This window comes from Calidris pugnax, unplaced genomic scaffold, assembly GCF_001431845.1.
Source record: "Calidris pugnax isolate Ruff unplaced genomic scaffold, ASM143184v1 scaffold244, whole genome shotgun sequence".
In the NCBI taxonomy this organism is placed as follows: Eukaryota; Metazoa; Chordata; class Aves; order Charadriiformes; family Scolopacidae; genus Calidris; species Calidris pugnax.
Window position 1 is genome coordinate 1514476 of NW_015091141.1, and position 25096 is coordinate 1539571.

The window sequence follows — 25096 nt, forward strand, 5'->3', positions numbered from 1 at the left end:
ATGCCACTGGGAATGGCTGCCCTTGGGCTGCCCCCGTGGCAGGACCCACTCTGGCAGCTGATGGAAACATGGAACAGCCATTTGGAGACCCGGTCTCTGCAAACACCCACATTCCGGGACAGTTTGAAATGTCCTCAACAAATCTGTATATGAGAGCTGGTTTCCTTGCAGCTTTTGCAGCATCACTGCTGCAGTCCTGGCTTGCTGTGTGGCAGTTGATTTGGTATCGGGTTGTGACCAAAGACATTTATTAAGGAGCTTGGAGAAGATTTTCCATCCTCTGGGCACTTGTGGGAGGTGGCTGGGCTTCTCCGGGGCACTGCAGAGCTTCACGGAACAGTGGGATGTGGGGGTCAGGGCTGGGCCAGCCCTGCACAGTCGCAACACAGTGATTTTCAACTCCATTCACATCGTAACACCTTTTCAGACACCCCCAAATTCATTTGTTTATCAGGTTGAGAATCTCGAGATTTATCTGCTCTGCCCCATTGCAGAGAGGAGGGGGGACACCAGAGGGCCCCCCCCGCCCCACTTTCGTCATGTTGTTCAGAAGGTAACCCCAATGTTGTTTTGCTTTCTGTAAAAAGCGTTTAAAAAATCCCTCTCCTCCATCCGTTTCCGCAGACATGATGCTCCCAGGGTTGAGGCTGGGGATTTCTGTTTTCCCCCTGGCAGAGGCCCGGGGGGTGTGTGTTGCCCGCGGTGCTGCGGGGAGGGAGGAGGAGCGGGACGGGGAGGGGGGCTCTCCGAGGGGAGGAGGTACAACTTTAGAAGTCTCCATAGCCTTTTCCTTTCAGGAAACACATCCTGTTAATGTTTGACTGCCGTGGCAGTGGCTCTGTTTGTTGCAGTCGACTACGCCCTGAGGCTCACCAAAACCAGCCACAAAAACAGCCATTTCCTCTCCGTGGAGAGGTGGGGGGGCCTTTTCCCCGCAGCAGTTGCAGCTCGATCTTCAGAGAGGGACACGGCACGGCAAACTCTTCCAGATACTTCAAACTTGCAGAGCTCCTTTGGGATGCCAGCATTCACATCCAGCTCGGCTTGGCTTTGAGAGAATGACATTTGTTACGGTTTGTTGGATATTCTGAAGGTCGCACCCAATAAAAAAGCTTTTGGAGCAGCACCGGTGGATTGGGAGAGTTGGGCGTGCTTGGCACGCTGCTGGCGAGCGTACCCCCTCTGCCCCAGCAGCAGCTCGGGCTCTCTTGCCTCGAGACTGGATTCTTTCTGGATTTGCCTCGTCTCACAAGGAATGGACCTCCCTATCCTTCAGTTCAGCACTGGACTGGCATTACTTATCAAAGTGCAAGAAGGTGGATAAGCCAGAGGGAAGGACCTAAAAAAGCTTCTTTGTGTTCTTATTTTATGGAATTCTCCTACCTACCTCGCAAAATTCTCATTTCCTTGATCAGAAACACCTCTGGAGTTGACTTTGAGAATGAACGGTGATGTCCTCTAGCCATCCATGACACCCTAGCAAAGCTGTCTCTGTTTCAAGTCCAAGGTCAATGTGCTGCAGCTGATTGAGTCCTTGACTCTTCTGCAGGTAGAGACTGGCAGCGAGCTGACAGTCAGATATGACTGTCCAGAAACTGGTAGCCACAGCTGTGTTGGTAGCCCTGGTCTCACTTATTCTTAACAACGCGGCTGCCTTTACTCCCAACTGGGTGTACCAGACGCTGGAGGACGGGCGCAAGCGCAGCGTGGGGCTGTGGAAGATGTGCTGGCTGGCAGAGAGGAGCAGAGGAGGGGGAAGCACGAGTGCCAGGCACGGGCAAGGGGAGGAGCGCGAGTGCGAAGCCCTGGGCTGGGGCTCAGAGTCAGCTGGGTTCCAGGAGTCACGCAGCACTGTCAAACGTAAGTTCAGTCTCTGGTCTTCTCTGCTAGGTTGCGATTATACGGTGTACCTGCTTCCCAGGAGATTTATAGCCTGGCAGAGCAGCCTGAAATCATTGTTTAGCCGTCTGATTCTGAACATCTCCTAGCATTCATCCCCAAATAAATTAATTTGGGAAAATAAGAATAGTGATGTCCACCAGTGATGAACTAAACTCCTCTTCCTCCCACCCCAAAAGCAGTAATCTACATTCCGTTGTCTGGTTTATACAGTACATGGAATGATGTACTTTGAAAAAATAATATGTGTGTTGTAAGCCTGAAGATTTGGGACTCCGCTGCTCGCTGTTCCCTCCTGGGTTCCTGCTATAAGCATATCCTTCCTGTGCAATATATTAAACCTCAGCCACCGTTGCTCTGAATACCATAAAATGTAAACAAACAAACAAAGTATTAAGATGCCATGCTAAGTTATTTCTCCTTTCTGTTTACCCTTGTTGAAAGTGCCAGGAGTGGAAAAGACAGAAACAGTTTTGGTAAAAACATGTAAAATTGAGATAGGATTTAATGCATGCAACTATTCTTGGTGAAAAAACACAAATAGTATATACTACTGGGGGAACCTGAAAATCATTAAGCATGTATTTCTCGTTTTGCAAATTCACACTCATGGGATCTGAAGAATGCACGTGGCTTAAACTGAGCTAGTTAAAATTCTTGGATAAGATGAAACCTGTAAGCCAATGATGAGAATTATAAAGCTGGATAATTAAAAACTCTGCCTTACTCATCAAAATTATAAAGTTAGCAGTGCGACCCTGCTGTCATTAAGAAGCTAGAGCTGAACTGTGCATGGAATACCGGGGGTCGTCCTGGACAGCAGGGCTGTGGCTGGTGCCCAGAAGTTTGCTCCAGCCACTGGCTTCTGGGCAGCAGCAGGGCCAGGGTTGTGAGCTGCAGTGCCTTGGGGCTGCTCCTGCAGCCACACCAACTCTTCAATTGCATCCTTCAAGGAACTGAATTTAACAGAAAAAAAATGCCTATAAACTTCACACCTTGACAGACCCTAGGATTTTCCAGAGATTTTAACAGTGTTTGTAAGCAGCTCTGGTGCCTCCAAAAGACAGCGGTATTGGTAACGTAAGTCATTTCAGATAGATTTTTTTTCATGGTTTGAAATGTGGAGAAAGAGCAAAATGCTCCTCCTCAAAGTCTCTCATATCCTTCTGGAGGTGAAAACAAAGAGGACTATGAGAGGAATTTCTTTTAAAAAAATGCTTTAACATGGACCCATTCCATATCATGTTTTCCAACATAATTGTGCAGTAATGTTTTTTGCACATTTGCTAACATTAAACCTGCACAAACAAAACTTCTGAGCTGTTACAAAGCTCTAAACCTAACTTTCAGTTCTTTTCTAAAAGAAACAACTTTCATAATGACATGCAATTATAAAAAGGATTAGACCATTGAAAAAGTTCCCTGATGTGTATGTACAACTTCATTGCTGGAATCACTCCCCCAATTAATATTTATAAGCTATATTCTGATTTGAAAAACATGCATACCATTCATAAATTCTAAGAGTACATATTCTATATTCAACAGCTAGAACAAGCTTCTGCAGATTGGATTTGGCTCCTGCAGCATTTTAAACACCCACACTTGTATTCCTTGCTGTGTGCTGGTCAGAAGGAGGGTGGTGCTATAAGGATTGGCGTAGATCTATCAGTTTCCCAGCAAGATTGTATAGGCAGCAATTTCTTACATCAACTAGAAGCAGAATGTGATAGAAAAATTTAAAATTTCAAAGTAATAATTATAGCATGATCAAGTCCCTAGAAGAATTATCTTAAAAATTCTCTTAACACTCATAAAAATCCTAATTTAAAGGAGGACTTTGAAGCCCAATGACAATTGAAGCTCAATTTGTATAGGAATAAAACATCCATTCACTATTTCATCTGGGAGCAAATAGTAAGCAGAAGCCAATTCTGAATCTTTATAAAGCATTTAAAAGAAAATCTCACCTCTGCAGCTGTGCCATGACAAACTAAGGAGGAAACAAATCTGTTGCACATATTTTAAAGACAAATATGTTTCCACGGATTGTCCCCATAGTGAATATGAGCCTCATTCTGCATCCATATCTTTGTCAATTTAAAGAATTTCTCTAACAAGAAATCACGTTGTTTTAGTAATATATATGGCAATCCTCATCTGTCGGTTGTAGATAAATCAGACACATGTTTGTCTGTGTATGCGTATATATATACGCATATAAAAGATAACATTTTGAACACAGAAATTCCTTCCTCAATGATAACAATTCAAATATATACACACATACATATTTGGGGGGCAAGTTATTTATCTTATCTTCAAAAGAAAAACTGTAAAACCTTTGAGAATTTGCTTTTCCACACACTGGTGACTTCTGTATGTATGCAAGTAACAGCCACTAAATGCTCTACTCTATGCAGGCTCATTCACGGGCAGACAGGACCACATTCTTAAATCCTATTTTTCACGGACTTTCACTGCCTGTTCTTTCTCCCATTGAAATCATTGGTAAAGCTTCTTTTCAGGGGACACGATAAAGCTGGGGTGGTTTTTTCCCCTCATCATACACACAGCTTAAGCAAAATGATTTGCAAGAAAAATTACAGAAGTAGCTCATTATGTCAGGATTTGCATGTGCTTAAAATAAAAATGAATACAAATGGAAACAAATAATAATTGAAGGTTTGCGTATTTTGGGTAAAATAATAGTAAATGATCTGTCAAAAGATCATGCAGGGAATGAACAGGAGAAGTCAATGCGATGGAGCATGCCTGCCAGAAGTCAAAGTCCAGTTCACACCAAATACCTCTCTGATCCAGTTTCCTACTGCCAGGACACTCGCGTGAATTATTTCACCATAACACTGAGCACTGGAGCAAGAGGAAAATGAATGTGTTCTGCACACAAATCCTATGATGTAACGCCACATCAAGGATATTAAAGTGTCAGAAAAGGGCCACTGGTGTAAATACCAAGAGGCATAAAAGACAAGGGAGATTGCAGATGCTGCAGCAGAGAGACGCTGTGAGGAAAAAAAAGATTAGAAATAGGGGAAAAAAAGAAATCCAGGGACAGGAGTAAATGATATTGAAAATATTCTAGGGAAATGAAGCCTCTCAGTGTGACCTATTTCAGCAAGGCACAACACAAGAAAGGTGTCTGACTCCAGTCCTAGGGGAAGGCACCTCAGCTCTGCATTTTGAGCTCCAGCCTCGCTGCTCCTGGCAGGGGATCTCAGGCCTTCATCTGTCCTTATCTGCCTCTTTCTCTCCTTGCTGTGCAGTCCTGCGCCCTTCTTTGAACCATCGGTGATGCTAAAAAGCTTCTATGAGACAGTTCAAATTACTAAGAGCAAGAAAATTCCCAGGTTTGGAGTGGAAGGTTTGGGGCGGGGGGATGAGATGAATTTTTTTGTGTGGTTGTTTCTCTGTTGGATTAAGCAATGGTATCAGGAGTCCACCAAGTACAGCTGAGTGAAGTGAGTGTGATGATAGGTGAGATAGCTCCTTTTTAGTGGCACCAAACTATCAGATCTAATGCTGGGAATCAGAGCCCAATTACGAGGACACGAATCAAAGATTTTCTAACATGGACAAACCACTAGATAATACAAACATAAAGGCTTCATCCAGAACTCAGATGGCCCCTCTCCAGAATACTTCAAGGAAACCTAGCCAGGAAGCCTAACTGTCCTGTCATCCGAGTGAGGGCAAAGAAATTCCCCAAAAGGTTATGGAGATTTGATGGGACAAGAGGAAATGGCCTCAAGTTGCACCAGGGAAGGTTTAGATTGGATATTGGGAAAAATTTCTACACTGAAGGGGTTATCAAGTACTGGAACAGGATGCCCAGGGAAGTGGTGGAATTGTCATCCCTGGTGGTGTTTAAAAGTCGGGTAGATGTGGAGCTGAGGAACATGGGTTAGTGATGGCTTTTGTCAATGTTAGGTTGATGGTTGGACCCAGGCAATGGGTTTGTTTCTGTGAGATGCAGTTCCAGAGCTGTTGCAAAATTCCAGATGATTATGCTCTTACCTGGATCTCTTAACCCTTCAAAAAGAAGACCACAAAAGTAGAAACATATACTTAGTAAGATCCTGGATAGGAGAGTGTGGCTGGAGTACCCAACACTCAGCTTTGTTCCCACTTAGTGCGTGAGCAGACACAGCACCAAGTGATGCAGCCTGTCACAGGGACACAGGAGCTCCTTGAGCTGTGACAACACCTACCTACACCACCACGGATGCCCTCTAAGGGCAACCCAGACATGCTCAAAGTCACAGCTCCCCACCACTGTTGCCAGTACCACTGCGTTGCGCTGTGGGAACACACCAGAGTACCTGGAAGCAGCTGAGAGGTGTTTAACCATGCTGTACAATATGTTTAACCATGCTGCACAGTACAATATATGCCCTTACGCCCTCCTGTGCTACAAGGCTATCTCTGGGTGGACAGATGGAGCTGATTTATTCATTAGCCAAGGTCACAGTCTGTCCCTTTTTGTCTAAAGAACACTTTGAACATTGTGGAGATGCAGGAATAGGGAGGGGTTTATAAAGATGTAAAAACCTTGCCTAGTTCTTCAGGGCTCCAGAAAACATAAGGAAAATCCCAACAGTGGGAAGCGTGTGTCACCTAGAGGTGCCCAGACAAGAGACTCTGGTGAACTGCAGTTCTTACAAGGAGGCAGAGCCAGTGCCAGGGAGAGGCACAGCACCACGAGGGACTGTGGGATTGCCATAGGGACCAAATGGAAGCACCAGTGTACATGTATGATCTAGGTAAGCACACGTGCACTGTGACACACGGGGACCAAGGCAGGGTTCAGATGCTGCTCGGTGTGGGAAGAAGGAGCTGCCCTTTGCTCGCAGAGGCAGCTTCACTTGATGGCCCGTGGCCACTGCATTTACACACCTTTCCAGCGCCCACGAAGTCCTCTGAAATTTGGCTGGCTGGACGCCAGGCTGAGTCAAGCTGCTGAGCATGTTTTAGACACATTTCTTTTTCAGTATATATAGATCAGAAAAGGAGGCATTAGGAGAAGACAGGAACTACCATCTGATTTTAAAAAAGCCCAAAATCTTATTATATACGTGGTTCCTAGTAAACTGCTCAGGCTGTTCCACAGAGACAGAGGCAGAGCAGACAGCCAGCAGCATGGGGCTTGTGATTTCTCCTCCTAACATCTGCAATATGATCAATGTTTAAATAAGTGAAATCATTAATTTAATGGTAGAGGCTATTGGAAGTGAACTGTAAGACATCTGGCTCTTCAAATTAGAGCAAATGCTCATTTTAATGTGGACTTTACTGTGCTGTGTACTTATTTTGGAGAAGTTCAAAACTTATGGAGATTCAGGATAGGAAAATTAATCTAATATATGTTTCAATACAGTATCTTCACATGTGTTGCACAGAAATAATATCAGAGAAATCAATGTTTGATTACTCTTACTATCAAGACTTTGAATTCAATTAAAGCGTTAACAGTGAAAATGGCTATGGAGGTATTGAAAATTTCAGATTAAATGCATTTATTACAACCACCAACACAGAATACCCCACTGATGCTTATAGACAGGCAATCTATAACATGTAGCCAATGGACATCTCAACAGGAACTATGCAACAGTGTCATCTGTTAAAATTGATCACTGTCTAGAAGCGGTCTCAATGCAGAGCTGGAAGGGTCACCCATGTAGCCATAAGAACTTGGTTATGTTGAGAACAGATGTAGCTGTGTCTTCCCTCCCAAAGTAACCGAAGCTGTTAAAAAAGAACCACAACCAACCACACGCTTCATCTCTTCCCCAAACAAGATCTGCATGCCTTTCCAACTAAATAATGAAATATGGAGTTTCACACTCAGATGAGCTCATAAAGTTCCAAAATACCTAAAAGGATGGAAGATTTAACCAGTTCGGCACATCAGAACATTATTTTAACTCTGTCAAAATAGATTTGTTTCTCCCCCCCCCCTTTTTAAAATCATATTTAAGTGAAAAAGCATAAATTGCATACTTCAGAAAGTTACCCAGGGGATGATACTAAGCAAAACAAGCAACTGTTCTGATTTTTAAGATATCCATCCAGAACAGATTGAGGACTCCTTGCAGCTGAAAGCTATATAGCTGCCTATGGAGATTTAAAGAGAAAAGAGAAGGAGAGACTTTGCTTTCCAGGATAAAGTCCTGTCCTTACAACAAGACATGCAAACAACATCCTCCTGTGGAACAGGATAAACTGATGAAGAAAAAGTAGATTGAGATCTATTTAGATTTTAAGAAATTAGTGTATATTCATACCATCAAAATACATCTGTATCAGAGGCAGTGCTTTAATTCAATCTTCCCACCATCTCAGTCATGCAACTGAGATACTGCCAGTGTTTTAGTTTGTTTCACAAATATTTTTAAATTGTTTCAGTATATTTTCTAATTCATACTCTGAAAGAACAGCTCAAGAGTTTAACAACATAAATGCCACAAATTCATATCAACAGAAGAAATGTTCAAAGACTTCATAAATAGAGAACAAGAGCATATGCTGATCATCCAGTTACATTTATTGTTGTTATTATCTCTTTACTATTTTAAAAGTAAGCGCTGAATCTCCTATGCCTGTGTTGTAAAATGAAGCATAATTGTACTTTGCATTTTCATAGTGCTCTTGATATTCAAGGCACAGCAGGTCAGCTGCAGAGACCATTTCTGCACATCTGGACTTTGCTGACAATCCAAAACAAGACAAACACACAATTACTTGCCATAAGTTTGGCTAAAGTGGATTTTTTTTAGAAATATAAAGAAGAGTTTCCTCTAAAATTATTTATTAATGCAGAATTCAGTTCTCCAGGTCAGAACTCAGCCTCACTAACAGCAAGGCCATGAGTAAGAGTCAGCAAGACACAAGTCAGGTAGAGAGCCAGCCCAAGCGGCACCACGTCGGCTTTTCTGCAAAGCACTATTTTATGCGTTGAGTGAATCAGAGCTCCCATGAAAAAAACAGTATCAGCCCAGTTAGGTAAAAGTGTACTATTCTGGATTTTCCCCATGTTTGGATGCTTGGCTTTGCATTTCTTAAGTTCCTATAATGGGGATTTTAAAAATTACTCCAAAAGGCTGAAAAAGTAGTTATACATATATACATATATACTATATATCTGTTATACAAAACCATGCACGGCCCAAACTGAACCATGGGCAGGCTTCAAACCTTGAGGTTAACGCACAGGCGTAACTGTAACTTATTTTCCAAATGGCTTAGTAACTGGGGCAGGAATGAGAAGCTGCCCAGCGAGGACCCAGAGCTGGGACAGAAGGAACTCCTTGCTGTGGAGCACCTGGCAGCAGCGTGGCCAGAGGAACACATGCAGAGACCGCAGTCAGTACCATGCACATCCACTGCTCCCTGACATGATGTGGCAGACGTGCCGAGCACTGCTGGGCTTTCAGAGGATTTAGTTGCCTGCTGTGGTGCCGTTAAGGCAGTGTATGCTAAGACTTATCAGACTACTTACTGGAGTGAATGTTAATAGAACAGCAGGGGATGCATCCCTTATGTCAGGATAACAGCTCAGCACAATGTCAAGTTCCACAGGAAAACTGTGTACTCTGTTAGAATCTCTTGATTATATTAGAGAAAATCTAATTACTGACCTAATTAGATTAAATTTTAACAACAGATTATGATCTCAGCCTGCAGACACCCTGCTCAAGAAGATCAAGTTGAGCAAAGTTACAAGCAACTGAAAATGAGTTCTTACAAAAACAAGTGAAGAAACTACAGCATAAGAAGCATTACCAATTCTATCCATAATTACTTAGAAATCTCTATTTCAGAAATGCAACCATTTATCCTCCTTTCCAGAATAAAGTTTCGTATGAACATTAAGCATTTATGAAGACACTCAAGTACATCTCAGAATACATACTCAATAAATATATATAAATGTACAATCAATAAATTAACCCAAGAACTATAAAAAAGAAAGAGCACCAACAGAATACTTTTTTAAAAAAAAATTCCTTTCATCATAAACATAGCAATCATTGAATTCCTCCTAGAAAGCCTGCCTTTTTATAATGACAGTGAAAATGGTTAACAACTGAGTAATGTTTAAAAAGCAAGTCAGTGATGAAAAGTTATTACGCTCAGAACTCTAGTTAGTTGGAGTAATTTTTTTAATTGATACCTAAAATTGATACCTTTTGGTTAAAAGAAAAGTGAAGTTAAAAACAACTAGACTAGTTTTTTAACACTAAACCAATCAATAGAAACGAGGAAGCAAAATTCAAGGAATTTCAAGTAAGGATAAACTGATAGATGTCACCAACTTGGTAGCAGCCTAAGGTATCCTTCAGCTGAGCAGAATGAATTCCTGCCCACCTAATTACAAAGTTTAAATAGTGTTTTTTAGATGTAACACATGTCGTGTCCCCCAGCAGAGACAGCGTTAGCAGCACGCTCACAGCCAGCTCAGCCCCCGGGCAGGAACCAGGGAGGCCGGGGTGATGCTGGGAGCCTGCATGGTCTGTGCAGGGAGGAAACGCAGCCACCAGAGTCTTCCCAGGGCTGGGAACTTAATAAATTACAGAAGCTGGACATAAGTTTGCACTAAAATTATTGTTCACCAAAACTGGCAGTTCTCAGGTTTTAGACAAATATTAAAATATCTTGGACCACTTAGTTTCTGTGCTTTAATCAGCCAAAAGCTTGGATTCCTACCCTGTCTGAAAACAGGCAGGAAACCTCACTTTTAAAGTGATTAACATAACCTGATTTTTCAGTGAGATCATTCTTCCTCATTATCCCAAAACACTGCAAATTGCTCTCTGATATGACTAACCTACTTCTGCAAAGCACAAAGTCCTGGGGCTCTCATGGAACATAACAAAACAAAATTGCTGCTTGCAAATAACAAATCCAATCAACATTTCTAATCCAGATGGATACATCTGGTCTAGGAAGTGAGCAAGACAACAAGGAATTTGAATTGGTGTCATCCCTGGAGTTTGGGTTTTGACCCTTGACTGATCACTGTGTTTTAAACAAAGCAGAATTCATCAGCCAGTACCCCCAGCTGTAAAAGAGACCCAGCTGCATACCCTGCCTGTGAATTAACTACTTCTTAGAGTAAACTGGGATCAAGATGGACTTTCAGAAGTAAAAAGTCAGAGACTAGCATTTTATATTGATGAACAATGGCTGCTCAATGCAGAGTTTTGGAGCCTGCAGTATCTACCCCTTTCCAGTTCTCAACAGACAAGTTGCATCTTTAGGAAGGTGAAGGGAAGGTATGCACAAAGCAGAGGTATGCTCTGGATTGCCCTCCCTCCATCACCTGTGACAGACACACAAAGGAATAAACACCACCCGCAGTGCCCGGTTCTGTTCTGCTGGAAGGATCCACCTCTAGCTATAGGAAGCCCCTTTCACAGTTAAACTTCAGGAGGGAGGTGACATTAACAATAGTGAGTTCAACATCAGAAGGACATGGAGCTGTTGGAGCAGGGCCAGAGGAGGCCATGGAGATACTCCAAGAAGTGGAACCCCTCTGCTGGGAAGGGGGGCTGAGAGAGTTGGGGGGGTTCAGCCTGGAGAAGAGAAGGCTCCGGGGAGACCTTGGAGCCCCTTCCAGTCCCTCGAGGCGCTCCAGGAAAGCTGGGGAGGGACCCCCGTGGAGCCCTAGGAGAAGGGTGAAGGGTTTGAGCCTGAAAGAGGGGAGATGGAGCTGAGCTGTGGGGAAGAACTTGTTTGGTGTGAGGGTGGTGAGAGCCTGGCCCAGGTTGGCCAGAGAAGCTGTGGCTGCCCCATCCCTGGAGGGGTTCAAGGGCAGGTTAGAGGGGGCTTGGAGCAACGTGGTGTGGTGGGAGGTGTCCCTGCCCAGGGCAGGGGGTGGAACTGGAAGGCTTTAAGGTCCCTTCCAACCCAAACCATTCTATGAAAACAGAAAAAAGTTGGACATCCCAAATGCATAACACCTATCTCATGACAGCCCTAGACAATAGATTCTTGAACCTAACACAAATGCCACCAGTAATTGTGCAGTTTTATAATTTATAATAATTTTAAACCTCCTGTTTAACAAACTGTCCTAACATAAATCATTCCACAAAAGTTGGTGAAGTTTGCAATAGCCAAGTTACAGTGGGATCTTGGCTACTGTAAATGAAGCAGAAATGGTTGAAATGGTTGAACAGATGGTCCTAAATTCATACTAATTATAAAGCATATAGAAAAGACATGAGAATGGACTGAAGCTGGCTACTGAGGAATTTCTGGTCTACATATAATTTAAAATAGCAACAGGCAGAGTAAAAGAGCACAAAGATAAACACTGAATTTCACAGCTCTTACAAAAACTATACTGCAGCCAATTTTATAAGAGATGAGAAATATTTATTCTTGGATTGAGCATTCATTCAAGCAGGAAAAGAGCTTTGTGGCCTGGCCTTCCGCAACATCATTTACAGCTTCAGAGCCTTTGGGTACAGGCTCTGAAGAAATGCTTTGAAATTGCACACTCAGTTCGCTTTCCTGATCAGCGCTGTCCATTAGTTGTCCACAAAAAAATGAGGCCAGAGCTGCTTTCCACAACTACCACCTTTTGGGGTGGCAGGTTTCATGTTGCAGAAGCTCAGCTCAGGGTTGTGTATGTACAAAATGGAATTACCATGTGCTGAGCTGACAACATGTGGAATTCCAATGGCTGTAAGTAAGGAAGCGCAGTCACTGCCGAGTGGCACTTTCAGGCTGGATACAATTAACAAGCTCCACTGCAAGAAGAATGGAGTTTATAAGAGTTAAGCTTGATTTTTTTCCCCTCCAAGGAAGAGGAATCATTACAATTTTCGAACAAAACCAAAAGAAGACAGGCTACACATTAAACTTGTTAGAATAAAACAACAATAACCTAATATGAAATACAGAAGGGTACTCAATTCTTGTAATACCTTATGACATAAAAATAACTGTCTTCACATTTAATGAAATAATACCAGCTGCTCCCTCCCTTATCCTACCTATCATCATGCTGATGTGGTTCCAACCTGGACCATGTGCCACCTTCTTTTTGATTAAAAGAAGCAGCTATGCAAAATAGCACTTGCATTTCTGCATCTCTCTGAAGAAGTGCAGCGTATCAGGTGAATAAGCATCTTTAAGTCTGTGGTTCTCACAAACAGCAACGAAGTTCATCAGTGTTACACACCCAGTGCTGCTGCACCTCCAACTGCAAGAGAGGACAGCGAGCACAGGACCATTATTTAAAGTCTAAATTATTACAAATTCTGTTGGAATTCAATTGAGTCACAGTCATGAACTTACTACTTTTAGTGTGCTAGGTGTAATAACATCCACAGCAAAGCCAAATTAACTTCTAATTCAGTTAAGTGTTAAAAAGAAGTCATGAATAACAGTGAAGGCAAAAAGTTGGTGTTTGTTTCTATGTCAAGGGGTAGTATGTATTTCTGGGATAAGCTTCAGACATTAAATGGTATAGATTAACAGAGGCTTTTTTTATTTTTATTTATAAGCTCATGCGTACTATATACAGACAATAAAACAGAACTCATTATGGCTGTAAACCAAATTTGACACTACAGATAGTTCTGTCCACAGATTAAAGTACTGCAATAATAATGGCTGCAAGCCTCCCCTTTAGTTAGTACATTTCTCCTTTCAAAGTCATTGCTATCTCTTCAGTGAGCATTGGTCCTCAGAGTGTTACAGAAATCCATTTAAGGGGAAAAACAGAAGAACACTCCAAATGCTGAAAGTTTTACTGATATTTACAAAACTCAGGCGTCTGAATATGATTCTGTTCTCAGCCAACATGCTTCATGACCCATAAATGTTCAACACGCCAAGAGAGCTAAGTGCTCCCAATGCTAGAAAGGACAAGTTTGAAAGTTAAACACAAAATTGTCAAGCAAACTATTTTTTTGAGTGAAATAATTTCTTCTGGTCAGAGATGAACTCGCTAGGAGAAACTAAAAATATTTACTATGTTATCTTCTTAGCATTTTATTCAATGTGAAGAAGTTTAGTGGACTACTGTTCTTAACTAACTCTTTCAGACACAATACCATATTTTATTAAATTTTAATTAAAGCATGAGTTGTTACTTACAACACTGGAAGCTAAAGATGACCTATGAGGGAAAAATAAAGGGTAAACTCATTTTTATAACTCACAAAAGTAGACCTGAGTCAATGATTACCCTGATGAAGCTTACTCTAGCCTGTTTACGTAAAGTTTTGTTTTCTGGACTTCCTAGGATTCTCCTTGGAATACCATGAATCAAATTCTGGTGGTCAGTGCACCCACTAAACTTACACTTTTGAAAATCTGGTGAATATTCATGCCCAGAATCTTTCTATTTCAAATATATGCCAACCTAATCACTCAGCAATGACACATTAGCAAGAGATGTTGAACTGGCACAATGATCCTTACAATTCTCACCTTTTGCTACAGAGGAAGGAGAAGGATGAAAACAGGACATCCATTAGGTTAACAGGAAAAGTAGGAAAAAAGCCTGACTAAAAGTACCCTACTTTGCAATGAATATATTCCATCTAGTAGCCAGCTGGGAGACACATTTTAATCAGGTTTCTAGCCAAGACCCCAAGTATACATGTCTGTAATAATTTCTGCATTTGTTCTCTATATTTAATATAGAATCATAGAATATCTCAAGGTGGAAGGGACCCACCTTAAGGATCATTGAATCCTACTCTCTGCTCCTTGCAGGACTACATAAAATTCCTCTCAGTGAAGAACCTTCTCCTAAAGTCCAACCTGACCTTCCCCGGATGCAGTTTCATTTCCATACCCCCGTGTCCTATTGCTGGTTACCAGAGAGAGGAGATCAGCACCTCCCCCTCTGCTGCCCCCCTTGAGGAAGGTGTAGACTGTGATGAGGTCAGTCCTCAGCTTTCTCTTCTGCAAGTCTTGCCCTTCAGGTCTTTCACCATCTTGACTGCCAGGACACACTCTCATAGTTTGATGTCCTTCTTGTATTGAGACACCCAAAGCTGCACAGAGCACTCGAGGTGGGGCTACAACCAGTACAGTGTAGGGTGGGATGATCACCCACTTCAACCGGCTCGTGATGCTGTGCTTGATGCACCCCAGGACACGGTTGGCTCTTTTGGCTGCTGTTTGACTCCTGTTCAATTTGCCATCAACCCAAACCTCCAGATCTCTTTCTGTGGGGATGCTCTCCAGCTTCCCATCCCCCAATTTGTATGTATAACCAGGATTACCCCATCCCAGGTGGGGAATCTTGCACTTGCCCTATTAAATTTCCTTCAGTTGGTGATTGCCCAGCTCTCCATTCTATTCAGATCTCTCTGTAAGACCTCTCTATCTTCAAAGGGAATGCACAGCTTCTCCTAGTCTGTACTGTCAGCAAACTGACTTAATACACATTTAATTCCTGCATCCATATCATTTATAAAAACAATAAAGAACACTGGCCCTAAAATTGAGCCCTGGGGAACCCCACTGGTGACCAGCTGCCAGCCTGATGTCACCCCATTTACTATAACTCTTTCATAGAATTGTCTAGGTTGGAAGGGACCTTTAAGATCATCTAGTCCAACCGTTGAGCCTGACCCGCCAGCCAATTGCTCATGCAACGTATGATGGACTCATCTTGCTGGGTGCTGGGCAGTTTATCCAGAAGAATACTGTGAGAGACAGTATCAAAAGCTTTGCTAAAATCCAAAACCACCACATCTACTGGCTTCCCTTGGCCAACTAGATGGCCCAACTTGTCATAAAAGGAAAGGAAGATGGTGAAGCAGAACTTTCCCCTCATTAACCTGTGCTGGCTATGTCCAATGACTGCATTGTTTCTCAAGTGTTTTTCAGTAACTCCCAGAATAACCTTCTCCATAATCTTACCAGGCACTGAGGTGAGACTGACAGGCCTGTAATAACCTTCAGGAGGTTATTACAGAAGGAAGAAGGAAGGGTCTTCCTTCTTACCCTTCTTGAAAATTGGGACAACATGTGCCAGCCTTCCAGTTGACTGGGACCTCTCCAGACTCCCAACACCATGGAAAAATAATGGAGAGGGGTCCCGCGATGACATCGGCCAGTTGTTTCAGTGCCCTGGGATGGATCCCATTGGGCCTGACAGATTTATGTGTATCCAGCTAGAGCAGCAAGTCTTGAACAAGTTCAGGGCCAGCTGAGAGTTTATCCTCCACCTCAGTCAGGGTCTTCCAACACAGGGTGCTGGGGGTCTCAAGGCCCATCACTGGTGTTAAAAGACAGAGGCGAAGAAGGCATTAAATGTCTCTGCTTTGTGTACGTCCTTCTTTGTGAGGTGACCGGCCTTCATCAATGTTACCTCTGGTCCTCCCTTTTGCTGTTAACATATTTTTAAAAGCCTTTTTGTTTTCTTTCACAGTGCTGGCTGGCTTGAACTCTAATCAACCTTTGGCCACACTAATTTTCTCCCTACCGTGGCAAACAGAATCTCTGTAGACCTCCCATGTCGCCTGTCCTTGCTTCCATTGTCCATCCTTTTTTGCTGAAGTTCTAGAAGAAGATCCCTGCTCAGCCAAGCCGGCCTCTGCCCCGCTCACTTGACTTCGGACACTGCAGTCTTAAGAGATGGCTGTTAAATACTGACGAGCATTCACAGACCCCAATACCTTCAAAAGCAGATTCCCAGGGGACCTTACTGACTAGCTCCTTCAGTAGCCCCAAGTCTGCTCTCCCCATATCCATGGTTGAAGTTTTGCTGGCAGCTTTTCTCTTATCACCAATGATTTGAAACTCAACTACTTTGTGGCCACTGTGACCAAGCCAGCCACCAGTCACTTCACCTTCAAGTCCCTCTCTGCGTACAAACTACAAACCCAGGAGAGCACAACCTCGAAGTTGTCTTCATCGTGCTTCAGAAATTTCCTGGACCTGTGTCCGCTGTATGATATTCCCAGTTGGTGCCAGGGAAGTTAAAATCACCCATAAGGCCAAGGGCAGTTGATTCAGAGATATCCCTTAATTCCTTACTGAATAATTAATTGGTGTCATTGTCCTGGCTGGGTGGTCGATAGCAGATACCCACCATCCACTAAAATATACATAAACTAATAGGTATATTTTCAAAAAATAACTTTTTACTTATACATGTAAATTATGCCATAACACCTCATTCAGAACTGCCACGCATTGACAACTTCTTTGTTTCCCTCACTACACAGACAGAAATACAAGGGCCTCTCCAGTGCATCTAAAAGATTAATAAATGTTAGAAGAAGAAAAAGTTAAGAATCCACTATACAAAACTTCCTTAACCCCGTAAGATGTTAGCCTTAACATGCACAGGATTTTTTCTTAGGACAGTACAGATGGCTGAGGTGAAAAGAAATTCAGGGTGTTACAGATTTGTCTTTGGGATGAGTATCATTTTCGGGCCTTGAAAACCTATTTATGAACTAAGGTTCCATTTCAACGAGTGCCACACAAACACAAAATAAACACCACTCCTGCCCCAAACAATTCTGGCTACTAATGACAGGTAGAATCTTCATAGGACAGAAGTCGAGCACCTCCAGTGAGCCATCCTTGGAAATTAGCTGCTTGTTTGATACTAGATTGTTTTGCACTGAAGCAAGAGTGAAGGGATAGTGTGTATCTGAAAAAAAGATTCAATACACACCCTAAAGAAAATATTAAGAAAATATATTCTTACTCAAACCCAGGGAATGCAGTTAGAGCTCCTGTTAGGAGCAGGAATAGCGTATGAAAATCACTTTCTATGGACTGACAAATTTTAAGTGCCTGCTGAGCCAGGATTTTCTTTTTCCCAATTTTGTACCATTTTAACTTTATGCTTACTCCTTCTGTTTCCCTAGTGCAGTTTGACATGATGCGTGCTTGTAACCTCATCGCCACTGTTGCTCTGACTGCTGGCCAGCTCATCTTCGCCCTGGGCCTAATGGAGCTACCCATCATTTCTCAGGATACCCAGTGGTGGGAGGAGGCCATAGCTGCCGTGTTCCAACTTGCCAGTAAGTCCACTTTTTACTGATGGAAAAATGCTTAGTCTCTATTAAATCCAGGTGGAAAAGAGTTTCTTACTTTTTAAGTCTTTTAAGTGACAAAGAATAGCAAAAAGGCCAAAATCTAAAAGTGACCTCATTGTCTCTTAAAAGTTCTGCCTATGAGATTCTGCAGTAGATGAATAGAAGCTTTTATCTTGCGTATGTCAGGAGTCTTCTGCCAACCAAGAAAAACAAGTCTTATTGTTTCCTATGAAACTGGAAGGCAAACATGAATGAAAGAAACTGGATGCAATGTAATCCCACAATTTATCAGGATAAAATATACCAAAGAAACTGTCTGTAAGCATAGCAGAATGGCATAGCAAATTTTTGAAGCCTTGCTGAAACATGATTATTTGCTTTTAGCTAGCTGAATTTTACTCAGGGGTCATCAGCTGGATTTTGATAGATCTGTCTGCAATCTAGGAAAGAACACTGAAGTCAATTCATAACATCAACTGCTAGAAATAAAATTCCCACAGTAATTCTCATGGACACAGACTGCATACAGAGATGAATGAGGAAAGGAGGAAATGATTTTATCACAAGTCCATATTGACAGCAGTGGCAACAAACTGTAAACATTTTGCAATAATACCTTTCTTTACTATATAAAATAAGTCACTTGGTATTCAATTACACCAAGAGTCCAATCCTATAAAATATCCATGCATTAAGGGAGTATAACATTCAGGCTGCTTACAAGATTGGATTAAAAATATATCATTAGTAATAATGTAAACAACAGGTTATAATAAAATAACACCATTTTATTTTAACTTTAATTTCAACTTTAAAAACTCAGAATATTTAGAATGGTATAAACCTCTGGAGACCTCAGGTTTACAATGCAGCAAGATCAGAATGTAGACTAGGTTATTCAAATACAGCCCTCACAGCAATAAATACCCATTAAGGATGATGAACCTGAAATCCAACAAGAGGAGGAGACCGCAGGGGTTCTGTAACATTTGATCCAGCTTCCAGGTGCAGCGAGACCCTCAAGCAGCAGATATACAGCCTTGCCATACCAAGACCCGCCCATAAGCCTCTTCACGTACACCATGGTCGTTGTAACTCTAGATACCTTCTGGATAGTTCTCCCTGGTGATCAGTGCGATGCCTGCTTTACTCTCACTGCCTTCCTCCCCAAAACTCCACAGGTCTGTTTTTCCCAGGGCGGAAATGCATTCTGGCCCTGTTTAGATGTGTTGTTTCATTGACAAACAGCACAGTGAACAGCCGTGTGCCTTTCTTCTATCAAGGCTGCTAATTTTAGACTAGGCTTTTTTCTTTTTTTTTTTCCTTTTTTTTTTTTTTTTTTTTTTTCCTGTGCTGGAGTCTGTTTTAAACACAGTCAGAGAGAGACTGAAGGGCGCCAGGATATCCCGACACAGGAGAAGGAAATGCCTGCTATTACCTGTTATGCAAGCTGAACCTTGAAATCCCCAGTGCTGGGAGGGGAGAGGAGGAAAGCCAGAGTCACAACGATTAACAAAACACTAATGAGAATGGCTGAAGAAGCGCTTGAATCAAGGGGTTCATCCACTTGCCTGTATTCAAAAGGTGTGAAGAGATGGATGTGGCAGCGTGTGACAGTTGACAGACAGACACTGCACTACATGAATCCACGGTCTCCCATCTGCAGAAGTAATGCAGTGACTTTGGTGCTACCCCTGCCCCCTTGCCCACCCTCCTCCACAGCTACACCACACTCTCCACCCTCATCACTGGAGTGTATACTTCTGAAAAAAAGAGGACTTATCGTATCTACTGTTACCCCAGTACAAAATAGACTTCTTGGAGACCTCCCTAGCTTTCCAGGACAGTGGCACGTCAAACGCTGACCACCTGGGTAGTCAAGGGTCTGCACTCCCAGGACAGGAGGTTCAGAGTACAGCCTGCATGGACTAAAGAGGCTGTTTCCCCTTTCACAGAGCCCAACACATGCTCTATAATGTTGAACCATTCAAACTGGCCACAAAAAATCAGCTGCTTCCACCAAATTCCCTGGATTGGGCCCAGGCATTTTATACACTGTGTCTTTGATATTGGACAAAACACATGTGCAAACTGAGCAAATCCAGCATTGCTGTTGCTCTGATGAAGGATTGCTGCTACATCTAGAGACCAAGATTTCTGTATCGAAGGGCAGGAAAGTGGCCGCCCCTTATCCTATGAGCCATGAGTAATACTCGGCCTCTGAGCCTCCACTCCCGAGATGATAACCTCTCTTCTATTTTCAAAGTAAAGTAGCAATATTAGGCAAAAACATCAGAACAAAGCTTGTATTTAAAAGCACGTTGTCCGTGCAAAACAGCCCAAGAGAAATCACTGTGAAGCTCTCCTCTGCTTCATTGTAAGGGTTAAAGTCAAAGTACTTTAAGCCAGGCAGATCATTTGTGTGAGGTGAGCCAACAATATTTAAGAATGTACATGCTTAGATCTTATGAAATATTGAGTACTGTCTGGGTAATTTCTACTTATTGCACATTCAAATATGTCACTGAAAACACAAGCACCCACCTCCTGTTTTCTCCTTTTCATAGTCCAGATGATCTACAGAATTGCTTTGCAACTGCTTATCCTGTCAGTAATTTCAGAGAAAATTATCTTTAGTCATGCCCCTCTAATTCCAACTTGTGTTTGATTTCTATCTTTCATTCTGGAATATGCCAACAAGCGCTGAAGAGGACTGCAATGGTCACTGGTAGAATGAAATCTACTGTTATGCAGCAAGACTTGAGTATATGGCTCAGAAGTCAACCTACAATTTACTTATTTTTAGTCAGAGTTTACCCACTAAAACATTATGTGTGGGTTTCACTACAGTTATCCAAGGTCTGAATAAAAGTCCATTTTGGTTTAGAAAACTAAGTGTAGTAAGTATTATCTTCCAAACCCTCTCACAAATTCAAATCAACCATCTCTGATCCTGCTTGAGCTTGCAATGACTCCAGGCTCCGTCACTCTTTCACTCTGCACCTGCACAAGCATTTGACAGCCATTCCAAAAGGATGGACCTCTGACAGAAAATAAAGCCCCAGGAAGCAAAGAGGAAGGAAAGAAGAGAGGAAACAGCATTGCTCCTGGGACAGCAATGGGATTCACACAGCTCCAGAGCTCCACAACCCCACACCTCCCAGTTAACAGGAAAGTGAACTGTTTGCTTTGGAAAAAGCATGTGGTGAAAATGGAACCAGCATTATATGTGGAATTTTGTGTCAATGCTCAGAAATTTCCCTCTAGAGGGTTTTGGGTTTTCTGTTTTTTTCCAAGGAACTGTTACAAACTCCCTGTGCTGAATACAGGATGAATAACACAGCTGACAGAAGAGCAGTTGGAAAGGGAAATCCATACTAACAGGACAGGGAATATTAAACTACTCCAAGCAGTAAGCTGTCAGACTGGCTCGGACCTTAAGGGAGTTGAGCCAAGTCTCCGATCTTGTTCAATGGGGATTATCACAGACTTCAGAGTGAAATGGTAGAAACATAATGGGGAAGGTGTGGAATAAAATATCCCTTACATCAGATCTCATTCTAGTTTCTTAAAGTCCAAGATTGGAATAAAGCTGAATCATAATGATTAATATCCCTGCTAATCTGTTTTCAGCATTAAATTGCCCTAATACATAACATCCTGAAGATTAAAAAGTTTTGTGCTCATACTGAGCTTGCCGTTTACAGCCACATAAATTACAGTTTCACCTCTTGAATTTCATGCATTGCATTCCAGCTTTTCCTACTGTGTTTTTCTGCTGATGGTGTAATTTCACTCCAGATCCCAAATGCATCACAGGAAATCCGAGCTTATACTCAGATCTCTTTTCTGTGCTGTTAAACTTAAATCAAACAATGGTTAGACCATTTACCTTATCTCTTCTTTCTGGACACTACAACTTTAGATTGGTTGATATCAATAGAATTTTAATGCAGAGGCAACCAGTAAAGCAGCCATGGCAGGATATAGCTGAAGATATTCACAGCAGCAATGTAACCCGGATTGCTGTATTACTGCATGCCACCTCTTTCCTTCACGACACCCTCAAGCCAGATCTGTTCTAAGGTGAAATCTACGGAGCTATAAACCTAATACTTCCTGAAAAGGAAGCAAATAAATGAGACACTGTAAATAACCTAAAAATCATAACAAAAAGAGAGAACTTGACTGCTTGATTTGTGCTAAATGTTTTCATTATTTCTCATTTTCATTTCACCTCAGTGCCAAACTTGCATGTTCTTTATGTGGACTGCAAACCTCACAATAAAGTGATATTGTTTTCAGATATCTGCAAAATGAACCACATTTGCAAATGTCTTAAAATATGGAAGCTTATCCCACTTAATTTGCCTGAAATGGTTCACGTGAGCAGCTGAACCAGCAAACTGGGAAGGGCGGCAGCTCACAAGAAGTGTGTTGACCTCTTCAGTGGGTATAACTGCAGCAGGAAGAAGACCTGCATAAATTCTTCATGTCTAAATACTGATATGAGTAGCAGGCGATTTGTTTAGCATCTCAATGTCAAGGGCGCGCATTCTGATTAGAAATATGGCAACAAATATATTACCAGATAAATACCATTTGGATGTGCAAGTATAAGGAACATGCTTTATGACAGACATGGCATTAGAAATAATGCAGAAAGAACGTGAAATGAAAAGTTCTTCAACTCAAATATTCACTGTACTGCTTACGAACATGCATATTATATATCCATGAGGATGTCTCCTAAAAAAGTTTCAAACTGAGTTGCAAAGCTAGATCCACAGTTACCCAACTTGTACCCCTTGATGCATCAGGAGATACACTTGAAAAATGGAAGCAGCTCATCCTTAAGGACAAAAGACAACTGAAACTTCCAGAGGATCACTGTCAATGACTGCGTCTCTCTGCACAGGTCGTTTTCCTTCAGGCTCTTACCTGTGTCTGATAAAAGTTTACTGGGATCAAAAGCAGAGCTTTTATTGACTCCAGCTGCCTCTGAATCTGAGGTGCCAAGCAATGCTTGCAGCCGACTTTCAGTGTGAAAGTCTGGACATTTATCCTTATTTAAACAGCTGCCCAACAGGAATTATGTCTAATCCATAGGGAATGCTTTTCAACCTTCAGTTCAAGGACTGGCATAATTTCTAAGGAAACTTTCAAAAGGTAACCATGAGAAGCAAGTTTGCTGTCAGTAGACCTGAACTTGTTAAACAATGCTCTGCACCTCCCTTCGAAGATTTCCAACCCACATAAAGTAGAATTCCCTTCCTTACACTGATTAAGTCTCCCAACCGTATCAGGTTAAAGACAAAGGAGACTGACAAACTCAAAGAACACCGCAAGTGGAAAGCCATTGTAATTCAGTAGTGAAAAGTGAAAAACAAGAGGGTATTACTGCCCCTCAGAAGCTTTGCTACTTGTAACTTGTTTAATTCTAAGAGATGTTACACTCTATCAAAATCCTTGGAAGGAAATTTTTCTTGTACTCAACAATGTACAACTGAAAACTCAAAGGCCACTGAAGTCTGTGTGGCATTATAACCAGAGTACTGCTACAGCTGTCAGCCTGGTACGGCAACGAAGAGCACATAACTATTACAGGAGCTCCACATCTGCCTTGCACTGTAGAACTCTCTTTTGTGCCAAGCTGACCCAGGAAAAGATGTTAATTGGTTAATCACATAAGTCCTACAGCAGTTGCACTGTGGGAATCAATCTCAATTTGATAAATACAGTTGAGCTCCTACAAGCAGCTTATTCAGGCTTGTGACTCACTGCAGCTACATCATCCCCTGTAAACCTTTATGGGGTACATAGAGAAAGGGGGGGAAAGCTTCCCCTCCTTGTTTGCAATTTTGCTGTGCAAGCGTGGGTTGTGAATTCTGAACAAGTCTGCCTGCTCTATTTTCCTTCTACTCCCTCTTCCTGGCAGCAAAAGTCATCCTATAGGACAAGCTGTAAAGAGGAAGATTATAACTCCCAATATAGACTTTCTACTGACCCAGGGAAAACATAATGCAATTTTCTTCAACTCAATACATTAATAAAAAGGAGGAACATGAGTCAAGGGGTGTCTGAAAAAAACAAAACCAACACCCAACTATCACAGAAGTATAAACGCGACTATGAGAGTTCTTTTAAAATGCTAAAAATCTGCAGTTGGCTTGCAGCCAGCGACAGTCAAACAGGAAATTCAGTGTACAGATCTGAAATGTAAGTTCAAAAAGTAACACTCTCCCAACCCACCCCCACTCACAGAGTCAATACTGTCACAACCAAAAGTCTTCCTAGTGAATTTGTTATCTGTTTCCTTCCCCAACGGAAAAGCCCCCCCTTCCAGGCTTGTTTTGCTATGGGTGGGAAACAACTAGAGATAAACAGTAGCTCTATGGGAAAATCAAGTACTTTAAGTAATCTCATCAGGATTTTTAGTAAAGATGTGGCCTCTGTGCAGACTTTACACAATACACAATAAAATGATCTGAAACTGATTGACGTACACAATGAAATTAATTGAGGGAAATTCAGGCATGCAGCTAAAAGTCTTGTCATTGCTACAGAATAGAAACAAAACCCAGATGAAAATGTTTAATTTTTCTGTAACTAAATTTAAAGAAATGTTTCCCATCTGCAGCTCTCCTCAAACTGCATTGTACGTTAAGAGCTCAAGACGACTGATGGCACACAGAACAATTTTCTGGTCACTTTTAGTAGAGTTACCTATGGGAAACAGTTTGGGAAACCAACTGCATCACCCTATGTATTTTATTGGAATACTGAAACTAAATTCAGACATTGTTACTCAATGTCACAAAAATCTATCTAAAAAGTGAAAAGTCACCACAGTCAGTTTCAGTCATGGAGAGAGAAGCTATTCTAAAGTTGAGATTAATTCATCTAGGTGTACTCCTACCTGTTCTGAATACAGAGCCAAATTCTGCATCAGCATATTTACGTTAACAACTGAGTTATACCCCTATTACACAACCATCAGTAGGAGTAGAATTCCAGCACCATTTTTCCTACACTAAATTCTCACAAAAGAGATATAGTAATTGAATATTTGACAATATCCAAAGGCAAGAAATTAAAATGTTGTCAAGGATTTCCTAATGCTAATAACACTCTCAGTGAAGGCA

General features: G+C 42.0%; 2 protein-coding genes across 5 annotated transcripts in view; one reads left to right on the plus strand and one right to left on the minus strand.

The window, feature by feature from the left end:
* IFT140 (intraflagellar transport 140) overlaps positions 1 to 25096 on the minus strand; it is an 88381-nt gene that overhangs the window by 17383 nt on the left and 45902 nt on the right. The gene's annotated exons all lie outside the window — the stretch shown is intronic.
* TMEM204 (transmembrane protein 204) overlaps positions 676 to 25096 on the plus strand; it is a 31619-nt gene continuing 7198 nt past the window's right edge. The window contains exons 1-2 of the mRNA XM_014958796.1: positions 676 to 1860; positions 17781 to 17936. Of these exons, the coding sequence (XP_014814282.1) occupies positions 1581 to 1860; positions 17781 to 17936 (436 nt within the window). The 5' untranslated portion in view covers positions 676 to 1580. The remainder of the gene's footprint in view (positions 1861 to 17780; positions 17937 to 25096) is intronic.